This window comes from Mesoplodon densirostris, chromosome 5 (genome assembly GCF_025265405.1).
Source record: "Mesoplodon densirostris isolate mMesDen1 chromosome 5, mMesDen1 primary haplotype, whole genome shotgun sequence".
NCBI classification, from domain to species: domain Eukaryota; kingdom Metazoa; phylum Chordata; class Mammalia; order Artiodactyla; family Ziphiidae; genus Mesoplodon; species Mesoplodon densirostris.
Window position 1 is genome coordinate 36206996 of NC_082665.1, and position 15133 is coordinate 36222128.

Below are 15133 nucleotides of genomic sequence, written 5' to 3' on the forward strand. Positions count from 1 at the left end.
TCTTCTGGCCATTTTTGGATTGGGTTGTTTGTTTATTTGATATTGAGCTGCATGAGCTGCTTGTATATTTTGGAGATTAATCCTTTGTCAATGAATCACTAGGAAATATTTTCTCCCATTCTAAGGGTTCTCTTTTTGTATTGTTTATGGTTTACTTTGCCATGCAAACACTTTTAATTTGCATAAGGTCCCATTTGTTTATATTGTTTTTATTTTCATTTCTCTAGGAGGTGGGTCCAAAAGGGTCTTGCTGGAATTTATGTCATAGAGTGTTCTGCCTATGTTTTCCTCTAAGAGTTTGATAGTGTCTGGCCTTACATTTAGGTCTTTAATCCATTTGGAGTTTATTTTTGTGTATGGTGTTAGGGAGTGTTCTAATTTCATTCTTTTACATGTACCTGTCCAGTTTTCCCAACACCACTTATTGAAGAGGCTGTCTTTTCTCCACTGTATATTCTTGCCTCCTTTATCAAAGATAAGGTGACCATATGTGTGTGGGTTTATCTCTGGGCTTTCTATCCTGTTCCATTGATCTATATTTGTTTTTTTCCAGTACCATACTGTCTTGATTACTGCAGCTTTATAGTATAGTCTGAAGTTCTGGAGAATGATTCCTCCAGCTCCATTTTTCTTTCTCAAGATTGCTTTGGCTATTAGGGGTCTTTTGTGTTTCCATACACATTGTACAATATTTTCTTCTAGTTCTTTGAAAAATGCCAGTGGTAGTTTGATAGGGATTGCATTGAATCTGTAGATTGCTTTGGGTAGTAGAGTCATTTTCACAATGTTGATTCTTCCAATACAAGAACATGGTATATCTCTCCATCTGTTTGTATCAGCTTTAATTTCTTTCATCAATGTCTTATAGTTTTCTGCATACAGGTCTTTTGTCTCCTTAGGTAGGTTTATTCCTAGGTATTTTATTCTTTTTGTTGCAATTGTAAATGGAAGTGTTTCTTTAATTTCTCTTTCAGATTTTTCATCATCAGTGTAAAGGAATGCAAGAAATTTCTGTGCATTAATTTTGTATCCTGCTACTTTACAAAATTCATTGATTAGCTCTAGCAGTTTTCTGGTAGCATCTTTAGTATTCTTTATTTACAGAATCATGTCATCTGCAAAAAGTGACATTTTTCCTTCTTCTTTTATCATTTGGATTGCTTTTATTTCTATTTCATCTCTGATTGCTGTGGCTAAAACTTCCAAAATTATGTTGAATAATATTTGTGAGAATGGGCAACCTTGTCTTCTTCCTGATCTTAGTGGAAATGGTTTCATTTTTTCACCATTGGGAATGATGTCGGCTGTGCGTTTGTCATATATGGCCTATATTATGTTGAGGTAATTTCCCTCTATGCCTACTTTCTGGAGAGTTTTTATCATAAATCAGTGTTGACTTTTGTTGAAAGCTTTTTCTGCATCTATTGAGATGATCACATGGTTTTTATCCTTCAGTTTGTTAATATGGTGTATCACAGTGATTGATTTGCATATATTGAAGAACCCTTGCATTCCTAGGATAAACCACACTTGATCATGGTGTACGATCCTTTTAATGTGCTGTTGATTCTGTTAGATAGTATTTGGTTGAGAATTTTTACATCTATGTTCATCAGTGATATTGGCCTGTAGTTTTCTTTTTTGGTTGCATCTTTCTCTGGTTTTGGTATCAGAGTGATAGTGGCCTTGTTGAATGAGTTTTGGAGTGTTCCTCCCTCTGCTATATTTTGCAGGAGTTTGAGAAGTATAGTTGTTAACTCTGCTCTATATGTTTGATAAAAATAGCCTGTGAAGCCATCTGGTCCTGGGCTTTTTTTTTTGTCGGAAGATTTTTAATCACAGTTTTAATTTCAGTGCTTGAGATTGGTCTATTTATATTTTCTATTTCTTCCTGGTTCAGTCTTGGAATGTTGTGGTTTTCTAAGTATTTGTCCATTTCTTCTATGTTGTCCACTGTATCGGCATATAGTTGCTTGTAGTAAACTTGCATGATCCTTTGTATTTCTGCAGTGTCAGTTGTTACTTCTCCTTTTCCATTTCTAATTCTATTATTTTAAGTCTTCTCCTTTATTTCCTTGATGAGTCTGGCTAATGGTTTATTAATTTTATCTTCTCAAAGAACCAGCTTTTAGTTTTATTATCTTTGCTATTGTTTTCTTTATTTCTTTTTCATTTATTTCTGAACTTTATGATTTCTTTCCTTCTGCTAATTTTGGGTTTTTTAGTTCCTGTTTCTCTAATTTCTTTTGGTGTAAATTTATGTTGTTTATTTGAGATGTTTCTTCTTTCCCTAGGTAGGATTGTACTGCTATATATTTCCTTCTTAGAACTGCTTTTTCCCTGTCCTATAGGTTTTGGGTCATCGTGTTTTCATTGTCACTTGCTTATAGGTATTTTTTGATATCCTCTTTCATTTCTTCAGTGATCTCTTTGTTATTTAGTAGTGTATTTTTTAGCCTCCATGTATTTGTATTTTTTACAGGTTTTTTCCTGTAATTGATATCTAGTCTCATAGCATTGTGGTTGGAAAAGATATTTGTTATGATTTCAATTTTCTTAAATTTATCAAGGCTTTCTTTGTGAACCAAGATGTGATCTCTCCTGTAGAATGTTCCATAAGCACTTGAGAAGAAAGTGTATTCTGTTGTTTTTGGGTGGAATATCCTATAAATATTAATTAAGTCCATCTTGTATAATGTATCATTTAAAACTTGTGTTTCCTTACTTATTTTCTTTTTGGATGATCTGTCTATTGGTGAAAGTGAGGTGTTAGAGCCCCCTACTATGATTGTGTTACTGTCGATTTCCCCTTTTATGGCTGTCAGAATTTGCCTAATGTATTGTGGTGCTCCTATGTTGGGTGCATAAATATTTACAATTATTATGTCTTCTTCTTGGATTGATCCCTTGATCATTATGTAGTGTCCTTCTTTGTCTCTTGTAATAGTCTTTATTTTATTTATTTATTTATTTATTTTCCTACATTTATGCTTATTAAAAACTGCCACAAGCAAAGCCTGTACAAAAAGCAGCCGGGGCATTGATCACTTTAAAATCATAATCTTGAGAGACACAATTTGCTTAGGACTCCACCATCTTCTAGCTTAGTCACATAGTCTTCCTCTGCCATGTCTTCTTCTTCTTCATTACTTTGAAATAGTAGTCTTGAGAGATATTATCTCCTAGGGCCCCCTCTTTCTCTGCCTCGGCCACATCCTCTTGCTCTTCCTTGGCCTCGGCCTCTTCCTGAAATAGCTTTCCTTTTCTTAGACTTCACCTTTGGTTCAACATCCATGAGAAGTGTATCCAGAGGTAACCTGTCTGGCAGAATAAAATATTGAATGTTATTTCCTCGAATACTCAGTGTTTCCAGCTGTACAGGTTCTCTGTTCTTCAGAGTCATTTTCACAGCTTTAAGATGTGTATCCATGCTCACATCTACACCTGTGATTGTTCCATGGACCTGTGTTTCATACTTTAATTCAGTGGTTACAGTTTCATTACTCAGTTTCATCAGAAATCTCTCGAGCTTCATCCTAGTGGCACAGTCACCCTTTTGGTCTGATAGTGCACAAAAGCCAACAACTGAGTGCCGACCGGCTATGAATATCAATAGTCTTTATTTTAAAGTCTATTTTTTGTGATATAAGAATTGCTACTCCAGCTTTCTTTTGATTTCCATTTGCATGGAATATCTTTTTTCCATCCCCTCACTTTCAGTCTCTATGTGTCCATAGATCTGAAGTGAGTCTCTTGAAGACAGCATATATATGGGTCTTGTTTTTGTGTCCATTCAGCCAGTGTAGGTCTTTTGGTTGGAGCATTTAATCCATTTACATTTAAGGTAATTATCGATATGTATGGTCCTATTAATGTTTTCTTAATTGTTTTGGGTTTGTTATTGTAGGTCTTTTCCTTGTCTTGTGTTCCTGCCTAGAGAAGTTCCTTTAGCATTTGTTGTAAAACTGGTTTTGTGGTTCTGAATTCTCTTAGCTTTTGCTTCTCTGTAAAGGTTTTAATCTCTCCATTGAATAAGAATGAATTTCTTGCTATGTAGAATAATCTTGGTTGTAGGTTTTTCCCTTTCATCACTTTTAATATGTCCTGCCACATCCTACTTGCTTGCAGTTTCTGCTGAAAAATCAGCTGTTAAACTAATAGGAATTCCCTTGTATGTTATTTGTTGCTTTTCCCTTGCTGCTTTTAATATTTTTTCTTTGTAGTTAATTTTTGAAAGTTCAATCAGTATGTGTCTTCCCATGTTTCTCCTTGGAATTATCCTGTATGGGACTCTCTATGCTTCCTGGACTTGATAGACTATTTCCTTTCCCATGTTAGGGAAGTTTTCAACTGTATTCTCTTCACATATTTTCTCAGTCCCTTTCTTTTTCTCTTCTTCTTCTGGGACCCTTATAATTTGAATGTTTGTGTGTCTAATGTTGTCCCTGAGGTCTCAGAGACAGTCCTAAATTCTTTTCATTCTTTTTTCTTTATTCTGCTCTGTTGTAGTTATTTCTACTATTTTATCTTCCAGGTCACTTACCATTCTTCTGCCTCAGTTATTCTGCTATTGATTTGTTCAAAGAGTTTTAATTTCATTTATATTGTGTTTTTCATCATTGTTTACTCTTAAGTTCTTCTAGGTCCTTGTTAAACGTTTTTTGTATTTTCTCCATTCTATTTCCAAGATTTTGGATCATCTTTACTATTATTACTCTGAATTCTTTTTCAGGTAGACTGCCTATTTCTCCTTCATTTGTTTTGTCTGGTGGGTTTTTACCTTGCTCCTTCATCTGCTGCTTATTTCTCTGTATTCTCATTTTCCTTAACTTACTGTGTTTGGGGTCTCCTTTTCTCAGGCTGCAGGTTCATAGTTCTCATTGTTTTTCAGTGTCTGACCCCTTTGGGCAACGTTGGTTCAGTGGGTTGTGTATGCTTCCTGGTGGAGGGGACTATTGCTGTTTTATGGTGAATGAGGGTATATCTTGTCTTTCTCGTGGGTAGGCCCGCGTCTGGTGGTGTGTTTTGGTGTTTCTGTGAACTTATTATGATTTTAGGCAACCTCTCTGGTAATGGGTGGTGTTGTGTTCCTGTCTTGCTAGTTGCTTGGCATGAGGTGTCCAGCACTGGAGCTTTCTGATCCTTGAGTGGAGTTGGGTCTTAGCTTTGAGACAGAGATCTCTGGGAGAGCTCTTGCTGAATGATATTAGATAGGACTAGGAGGTCTCTGGTGGGCCAGTGTACTGAAGTCAGCTCTCCCATCTCGGAGGCTCAGGCCTGACCTCTGGCTGGAGCACCATAAACCTGTCAACCACATGGCTCAGAAGAAAAGTGAGAAAAAAAAAGAAAGAAAGAAAAAATAAAATAAAATAAAGTTATTAAAATAAAAAAATTTTAATTGTTAAAATAAAAAAAATAAAATAAAGTATTAAAAAAAGAAAGAAGAGAGCAACCAAATCAATAAACAAATCTACCAATGATAATAAGCTCTAAATACTACCTATGATAAGCATAAAATCAGAAACTATTTAGATGCAGAAAGCAAACCCCAAGTCTACAGTTGCTCCCAAAGTCCACCACCTCAATTTTGGGAAGTTTCATTGTCTATTCAGGTGTATCTCAGATGCAGCGTACATGAAGTTGATTGTGGAGATTTAATCTGCTCATCCTGAGGCTGTATGGATAAATTTCCCTTTCTCTTCTTTGTTCACACAACTGCTGGGGTTCAGCTTTGGATTTGGCCCTGCCTCTACATGTAGTTCACCCTCTGGCATCTGTTCTTCATCCAGAAAGGAGGGGGTTAAAGGAGTGGTTGATTAGGTGGCTCTGGTTCACTCAGGCTGGGGGTAGGGAGGGGTATGGAATTGCAGGACAAGCTTGTGGCAGCAGAGGCCAGTATGACGTTGCAACAGCCTAAGGTGTGCCATGTGTTCTCCTTGGGAAGTTGTCCCTAAATCACGGGACCCTGGCTGTGGTGGGCTCCACAGGCTCCTGGGAGAGGAGGTGTGGATAGTGACCTGTGCTTGTACACAGGATTCTTGTTGGATGAAGCAGTAATGTTTGCATTTCATGCCTGTCTCTGGTGTCTGCGCTGATAGTGGTGGCTCACACCTGTCTGTGAATCTCCTTTAGGTGGTGCTCTGAATCCCCTCTCCTCACACACCCTGAAACAATGGTCTCTTGACTCTTAGGCAGTTCCAGACTTTTTCTCCATCTCCCTCCCAGCTAGCTGGGGCACACTAGCCCCCTTCAGGCTGTGTTCACGCATCCAACCCCAGTCCTTTTCCGGGGATCTGACCTCCAAAGCCCAAGTCTCAGCTCCCAGCCCCCGCTTTCCCCAGCCGGTGTGCAGAGAAGTGTCTCAGGCTGGTGAGTGCTGGTCAACACTGATCCTCTGTGCTGGAATCTCTCCTCTTTTCCTCTGCACCCCTGTTGTTGCACTCTCTTCTGTGTCTCTGAACCTTCCCCATCCCAACCACCCCCCATCTCCACCAGTGAAGGGGCTTCCTACTGTGTGGAATCTTTTCCTCCTTTATGGCTCCCTCCCAGACGTGAGGTCCCATCCCTATTCTTTTGTTTCTGTTTTTTCTTTTGCCCTACCCAGGTACGTGAGGAGTTTCTTGCCTTTTGGGAAGTCTGAGGTCTTCTGCCAGCATTCAGTAGGTGTTCTGTAGGAGTTGTTCCCCATGTAGATGTATTTTTGATGTATTGTGGGGAGGAAGGTGAGCTCTACATCTTACTCCTCCACCATCTTGAAGGTACCTCCCAACAGTGTTGCTTTTATCTGATGGAGGTGTCCTGAGAAGGAAGAGATTCCACTCATTAAATGAAAAGTATTGATTAAAATATTTTTTTTAAAATTTTACTTATTATGAGTATATTCTATATGTAGCAGAAATTAGACCAAGTACCAAGCAAGTGTCCTAGAGAGTGGGAAAGGGCATACTGAGCTGATGTAGATGATATTATGCTTTCATATTTACCTATAGTAAACAAGTGTCTAGGAAATATTCTGAAGTGAAAAAAAACAATGTAAACAAAATGCCAACTGTTGGTAATAAAGGTCACAGTGTTGAATGTATAATTAGTGGAAGCTGACTCAGGATGAGAGGAGAGCCCTGAAGAAATACATGAAATGAGATGATGTCCTTGTTCATACTCCCCATGTCACTTACCATGGTTACCACCACCTAGAGATGAAGCATCTGCCTGTTAAAGGTGTTAGATGGTTGGATGTATCACTGAACAGAGTAAGAAATTAAAGAGCTGATATAGCAGGATAAATTTTTGAGTTAATAATATCAGTAATTAACATTGAAAGAGTACTTCCTATGATCCAGACACCTTAAAAATGTACATTCAGTATCTCATGCATATATATCAAAATTATTATTCCCATATATCAGTAAGGAGAGTACATTTTAGAGTGTGGGTTACTTTCCAAGGTCACACAAATGGTAAGCTGTAAAGTAAGAATTTGGATCAGTTGGGCCAAAGTTCATAACTTTAATACTCTACTTCCATTTAACATGAGCAATATCAATGTATTCCTCCAAAATAAAAGTATTGTTTTTTATTTGATCTCAGACTTGACATTTAATGTGGCTTTATAGTTTTAAGAAATTATATTGGACAAAATTTTTCTTTTTTCTTTTTCTTTGTGGTACGTGGGCCTCTCACTGCTGTGGACTCTCCCATTGTGGAACACAGGCTCCAGACGCACAGGCTCAGCTGCCATGGCTCACGGGCCCAGCCGCTCCATGGCATGTGGGATCTTCCTGAACCGGGGCACAAACCCATGTCCCCTGCATCGGCAGGCAGACTCTCAACCACTGTGCCACCAGGGAAGCCCAGAATTTGTCATTTTTGATCAATTTTTAGTTGAACATTTGAAGGCAGCACAAGCTCAGTGTTTACTTTCAGGCAGGCCTGGTTTGAATCCCAAATCCATCTTTTACTCCATTCTTACATGTAATACAAGGACAAGAGAATCTACTGCACAGGGTGGTTTTAAGAGGTAGATGATGCCCTATATAAAAGTGCTGAGTTGAGGGCCTGATAGCTTTGTAATTTTTTGCTCCCTATGATTTCTATTTCATATTCACAGTGTCCTTTGTCGTTTATATATATATATATCAATATATATACACAAAAGGCTTATGGAAGTCATTTAGAGCTATTGTTTGTTCTTATGTTCTTAAAATACTGAACAATTCAGACTAATGTTACTTCCAATTGTCTCCTAATGGATAAGATTTTCATATCAGTTGGATGAATGCCATAGATTATTTTTTCTGTGATCTGATACTATTTTAAAATATTAACATTTCTGTTTGCCTCAGAAATGTTCTGATTACAGACCCTTTTCCCACTTAGGAAGATGAGAGGAGAGAGTGTCCCATGCTCAGTGCTCTCTGTTGTTACATCATACTTTGCAGAGAAAAATAAAAGGTAATGTTAGATTTTGACTTTCAAAAGTTCTAAACAAAAGGCAAGCTCTTGCTTCCACAGATGAGATCAGATCCTATAAGGTGAAAGCAGAGGGCAAGAATCAGACAGAATTAGATGCGGATGAAGGTCCCCTATGAGAAGTTCTGGAAATGTTTTTCTCACTCACAGTGAGGTCAAAAAACCCAAACGAAGGAGGAAATCCTCAATTAAATTTTGGAATCTGGACAGAGGAATCCTGAGCATTGCTTATGGACTGATTGAAAGACATTACAATTTTAAATCTATATTGCATAAAAACATTAAAAATATACTTGTGCAATGAAATTTGTTTCCTTAACTGATAAGGGCTAAGCACATTGATAACAACTTTGGAAACTGGATAGTGCATAACCACAGTTCACAAAATTGAAACATTGTCTTGACTGAATATTATTTCAGAGAAAATAATCACTTTTTACTTTCTTTTTAGTAAAACATATAACATTCTCAATTCTCAAATTGATGAGCCAATAATAGCATAAAGAAATGATAGCCAATTCTGTGAGTGTGTGTGTGCATATGTATACATATATTACAGACATATAATCATCTATCAGTCTAGATTAGCCACTTCAACCACTAAGACCATACCCTCAAAAATCAGAATAGCATATTTATCTTATTTTATTGATTCTATTTTTTAAAGTAATCTAACAATAGTAATAGTCAGCCTAGTTATATACATATATATGTTATAACATATGTATATAGATAACATAACTATGTATATCTATATCTATCTACCAATCTATCTATATATCTATCTTGTATATCTTATATATAGGTCCCAGACTCCATCCACTGTTATAGGGCATCTGGAAGATTGTGTAGGAACTTTTATATTCTAGGAGACAGTCTTGCGTCTTTTACACCACATTTCATTGTGTGTGTGTTTGTGTGCATGTGTATGTTTATACGCATATACACTGTGTAGAAAGATAGATAGATAGATAGACAGAGACAGATATATATCACATATAAGTATATAACTGATGTGACTATCATTATAGTTAGGCAATGACAAAAAAAGCCCTAAAGTCTGTGTTTAAAAATATAAAAATCCTATTAAATTTAGGCAAAATTTGTTGGTATTTCTAAAGTATCCCATTTAAACTCTTTTTTTTTTTTTTTTGGATCAGATGGTTAAGATATTCATTCATCTGGCAATCTAAGGAATACCTATTGCATAAAAGTGCACTGTGGGGCCTCCCTGGTGGCGCAGTGGTTGAGAGTCCGCCTGCCGATGCAGGGGATACGGGTTCGTGCCCCGGTCTGGGAGGATCCCATATGCCGCGGAGCGGCTGGGCCCGTGAGCCATGGCCGCTGAGCCTGTGCATCCGGAGCCTGTGCTCCGCAACGGGAGAGGCCACAACAGTGAGAGGCCCGCGTACCACAAAAAAAAAAAAAAAAAAAAAAAAAGTGCACTGTGCTAGGCAAAGGTATATACAGAGGAAGAATATAAAATACTTTCACTCATGAGAAAAAAGATCCACAAATATAATCCATCCCACCTAAATTACTAGGAAGAAAAGCAAACTTTGTGTCAAGGACTTGGATTTTGTTTGGTGCAGACACTAACCAGCAGTGTGACATTGAGTTACTGACCTTCTAGTTCACACATTCTTCACTGGAACAATGGTAAATTATTCTAGATATCATATATCTGGAAAATACTTTCTATTTGTAAAGTTCTTTAATTTTATCTATGAATGAATGTATACAAAGTTGTCTCTGCTTAAATAATAATTTTAACAAAGTTTGATTATTCTCATTAAGATTGTGTTTTGCCACTAAATCAAACATCTAGATTAATAAAAAGTAAGGGCTTTCCAATTGTCCAAGTCAAATATATATTTTTAGTTGAGATATAAAACATAAAAAAGTTCCACTTCTATTTCATAATCTAATCAGTGATTTTAAAAGACCTAAAACAGTAGGAAAAGTAAAATTTTAAAGAGATAAGAAATATCATTGAGACTGCATATTTTTACAATTCTAACATGAGAAAAAGCTTTAAGTACAAACAAATCTTTACATAATATTTATAACTCAAATAATTTAAGCATATTCATAATTTATTCCAAATTATCAGGCAGGAATATGGGATTTAAAATTAGTCCTAGGTCAGTTGCTTACTAGCCAAATTAATTTGGACAGGCCTGAATTTACTCATCTGCTTGGGTTTTAGCATATAATCTTTTGGGTTCTTAAAATTAATGACTTGTGGTATGACATATGTGGTCCATTTGAAGACCTCTCAGATTAACATCTCTGAATTCCCCTCGCTCTTGTCCAGGGGCAGCCATTTTATAATTGCTGTTGCTTGTAATTGCATAAACTAGGGTACTTTTCCCAAATGGATAAATGCACACTCTTATAGTTTCAGTAAACACATAATTTAAGCATGATTTGAAGAAGTAACATGAAGCCTGATTTTTGTTTGAATACATTTTACAAAAATGTCTGGCCTGATAAAGTATGATCTCCCAAAATTTGCAGAATGAGAGTTACAGCTTGGAAAAATAATTCCTGTTGACAATAGTGAACAACTTTGTATGAATTCCATATCTTGATGCACAGAGAATATCTGCTGAAGAAATATAAATTTGATGACTCTAAGTAGAAAAGTATTTGGAAGAATAAGATTCAAAAGATATTTTAGGGATACCCTATCCAGTTTATTTGATATCTATTTATATTAATTATATTTATTTACATCTATGTCTAAATTTATGTAAATAAAATTAAATGGCTCTCGACAATAAAAAATATTATAAGTACTTATAATTACATTCTAATGAAAGGATTATGTTGTTTTAATTGTATTTTTTTTTCTTTTTTAGTATGTATAATAATGGTATATTTTACAATTGATAGCATTTTTGATTTCATTAAATACAATTGAATTATTTTATAAATTAAGGCAATATATGGAAAAAGCCTAGGAATTATTTATAACAGTATTTTGCTTCAGTAACTTTCAGAAAGAAAAATAATAAGCTATATAATATTAAGTATGAAGAAGAAGCAGGGTATTTGTGTGAATAAGGTATGTGGGGGGTAGTTGAATGTTATTATATCCAAAAAAATGATAAAATAATTTATGGGACCAAAATTTAAAAAAAATTGGCTGCACCAACAAGTAGGGAATAATAGATGTGTTATTGATGGAAATTTCTAAACTTAATATCTCATAAATCTAAAAGATATCTCGTTTCATTCCTTATATTTATTTTTTAAATATACAGAATAATATTAGATTACCACAAGGAGATTGGAGAGATATATAACAAAAATTAAATATAACCTCAATGCTCTCATATACAGAATTATTAACTTATGAAGGACATATTAACATTTGTCATGTATTATGTTATAGGAGCTAGAGTTTTGGCAACAAACAAAACAGAAAATGTCTGTTATTATGAAGCATGTATTCTAAAAGGGTCAAAAAACAAATAAGTAAATGTAAGGTGTATATTAGACAATGATAAGAGCTCTTGTGAAAAATAAAAAAAAAAAGAGTAAGGGGAAAGAGAACTCTTTGGGAGTTATTGTTTTATGGAAGGTGGTCAGGAATGTTTTCTAATAATGCAACAATTGAGCAGAGACCTGCAATAAGAGGTAGAAGCTAATTTGACTCTCAGATGTAAAAATGTCCCAGACAGATGGAGGATCAGATGCAAAGAGTTGGAAATAAGGAGATCCTTTAATATAAGAGGATGTTTTGATAAATCATCCCAGAGGCTGACTTGGTCACCCGCCCTGTAATTTACTTAGATGTAAACAGAGATGATACAAATTAATCAACAGTAAATAAAAATGAAGGGCATTTAGTGCTCATATCAAGTTGAGGATTCCTCGATGGGGAAAGCTTACTCTGGAGTCTGAAGAAAAAAGTAAGGAAGGAATGGATTCAGCTTTTGATTGTGGCAAGGGGGTGGAAACTAAAATGGTGATTCTCATGTGGGCTAGAAGCCGTGCTGTCTGAACTTCCCACCAACTTGCAGATGCAGAGAGCATGCATGAGCAGTCTTTCTTACAAGTTAAAAAGGTGGTGAGGAAGCAAGTGTGTAAGAAGCCGAGAGGGCAGTCACTATGGAGAACAGTATGGAGGTGCCTTAAAAAACTAAAAATAAAATTATTGTATGAGCTAGCAATCCCATTACTGGGCATATACCCAGAGAAAACCATAATTCAAAAAGACACATGCACTCCAATGTTCATTGCAGGTACTATTTACAATAGCCAGGTCATGGATGCAACCTAAATCTCCATTAACAGATGAATGGATAAAGAAGATGTGGTACATATATACAATGGAATATTACTCAGCCATAAAAAGGAACAAAATGGGGTCATTTGTAGAGATGTGGATGGACCTAGAGACTGTCATACAGAGTGAAGTAAGTCAGAAAAACAGAAACAAATATTGTATATTAACTCATATATGTGGAATCTAGAAAAATGGTACAGGTGAACCTGTTTGCAAGGCAGAAATAGAGATTTCTTTGCAACTGTTTTCCATTTTTAGCTATTCAAGATTGTCCAATTAAAAATGTGCTGTTTATTTCTTTCTCTTTATCACCTGATATCTACATGATAATCTCTAGCATCTCTCAAATAATGAGATATAATATAAAGGTAAATGAATACATGCATTTACAGCTATTTAAAATTTTCATAAAATTTTGCAGGTAGTTGTTAAAGAAGTTGCCAAACTAGGCCTGTGGGCTAAATCCAATAGGTCTTCTATTTTTGTAAATAAACTCATAATAAAACACAGACAGACCCATTTGTTGTGGTATTGCCTGTGGCTACATTTTGCTATAATCATGAGTTGATTACTTATGACAGTGAGCTTATGATGTTCAGAGCTTCAAATTTTTACTCTTGGCCCATTACAGAAAAAGTTGGCCTATTCCTGATCTTGTTTTATTAATTTGATCTTTGCCATTAATTCACAGAAATAAAATTATGTGTAAGTATAATCTCTGTGACACACAGAATATTAGAGAGCTCAAAAGTTTTTAAAAGTTGTGAAAATAAATGTAGGAATTTCACATTAGGATGTTCGGGGAGTTCTGCTACTAAAACATATTGTACAGTTAAAAAAAAATCAAAAACTCATATTCACACCAGAACTAAGATCCATTTTTAAATCAATACATTAACTGCTTCATAGTATTTAGCAGACTCGTCCCATGTCCAAATCTAGAAAAACTGAGTGAATAACCACTAATATTATCAAAATAATTTTTTTCCTAAGAACAAATGTTCATTAAAACTAATGTTTTTGGTAGTCACAGATGTTGTCAGCTATTCTTTCTTTAATTTCGTATTTGTCTCAGTGAACCTGCTGTGCTGCTAACAATTCTTTAGAGTGATGTGCCCTGGGAAATCAGAGACAAGAAAATAGTAAGCAGTAATAGCATCACTTAAAATTAAACTGGAAAAACCTATGCATCAGGTAACACAGCTTCCTCCATATCAGAATTTTCATGTCAGCTTTGCCCTAATCCTTACTCACTACCAATATTTCCCATAAATTCTCTCCATCTCTCCTTCTCTCTCTTTCTTTCATCCATCCATCTCTCCTCCTTCTACTTCTCTTTCTGTCTCCCTCTTCTCTTTCTTTCCTTCTCTATGTTTCTACCTTTTCCTTCTCTTTCTGACACCATCTCTTTCTTCATCTTCTTTCCAATCCTGGAAGTAAATGAACCAGTTTCATAGGGGGCCCAGTGTTCTAGAAATAAGTGATGACTAAGGAGCAATCATGCTTCAGAGCTTCATCCTCATGATGATAACTCTAAATCTGAATTAAACTCTGATCCCAGCCATTTCTCGTATATTAGGATCCCCCCAAAAAACTAGAAAAATCATACAAAACATTTAAGTAAGGGAATGGAAAATGATTTACACTGAAACATAAACATAGCCTGGCCACCTCTCTAATCCCATCTACCACCAAATCATACATAGGATATCACAACCTCATCCATTAAGTTCACTCTTACCCTAACTTCTTCCTTGATTCCATAATCTTCACAGCCATAGCCTTTTACAATATTGAATCATATTGCTTAGTATTAATATTTATAACTTTTGTATGTTTTAATTTGCAATTGTATATTCATACTTTGATTTTATATTTATGTAGTATATAAGCTCCCTTAAGGTAAGTGTTGTGCTGCTTCTGCTCATTCCTTTATCCCTAGCACCAAGTTTAAACACTTAAATTATTTGTTTTTTTAATTAAAGAATGCATTGCAAGAATTTTTAATAGGGGACTTCCCTGGTGGCACAGTGGTTAAGTATCCAATGCAGGGGACATGGGTTCAAGCCCTGGTGCAGGAAGATCCCACATGCCACGGAGCAACTAAGCCCAAGTGCCACAGGTACTAAGACTGCACTCTAGAGCCCACGAGCCACAACTACTGAGCCTGCGTGCCAAGATTACTGAAGCCTGCGTACCTAGAGCTCTGCTCTGCAACAAGAGAAGCCACTGCAATGAGAAGCCCACACACCACAACAAAGAGTAGCCCCTTGCTCACTGCAGCTAGAGAAAGCCCACGCGCAGCAATGAAGACCCAATGCAGCCCAAAATAAATAAATTAATTATTTTTAATAAAGAATTTTTAAT

The 15133-nt window shown here is 35.9% G+C and overlaps 1 protein-coding gene across 2 annotated transcripts; it reads right to left on the bottom strand.

The window, feature by feature from the left end:
- Window positions 1-3175: 3175 nt before the first annotated feature.
- LOC132491330 (small nuclear ribonucleoprotein Sm D1-like) lies at window positions 3176-3535 on the bottom strand. Of its 2 annotated transcripts, XM_060100206.1 has the most exons (2): window positions 3445-3535; window positions 3176-3321 (listed from the first exon to the last, which is right to left on the bottom strand). In XM_060100206.1, the coding sequence occupies exons 1-2, from the start codon at window positions 3533-3535 to the stop codon at window positions 3176-3178; spliced, it is 237 nt and encodes a 78-aa protein (XP_059956189.1). The 2 variants fall into 2 exon arrangements, with proteins under 2 accessions (XP_059956189.1, XP_059956188.1); XM_060100205.1 differs by having other exon boundaries at window positions 3176-3535.
- Window positions 3536-15133: the final 11598 nt, after the last annotated feature.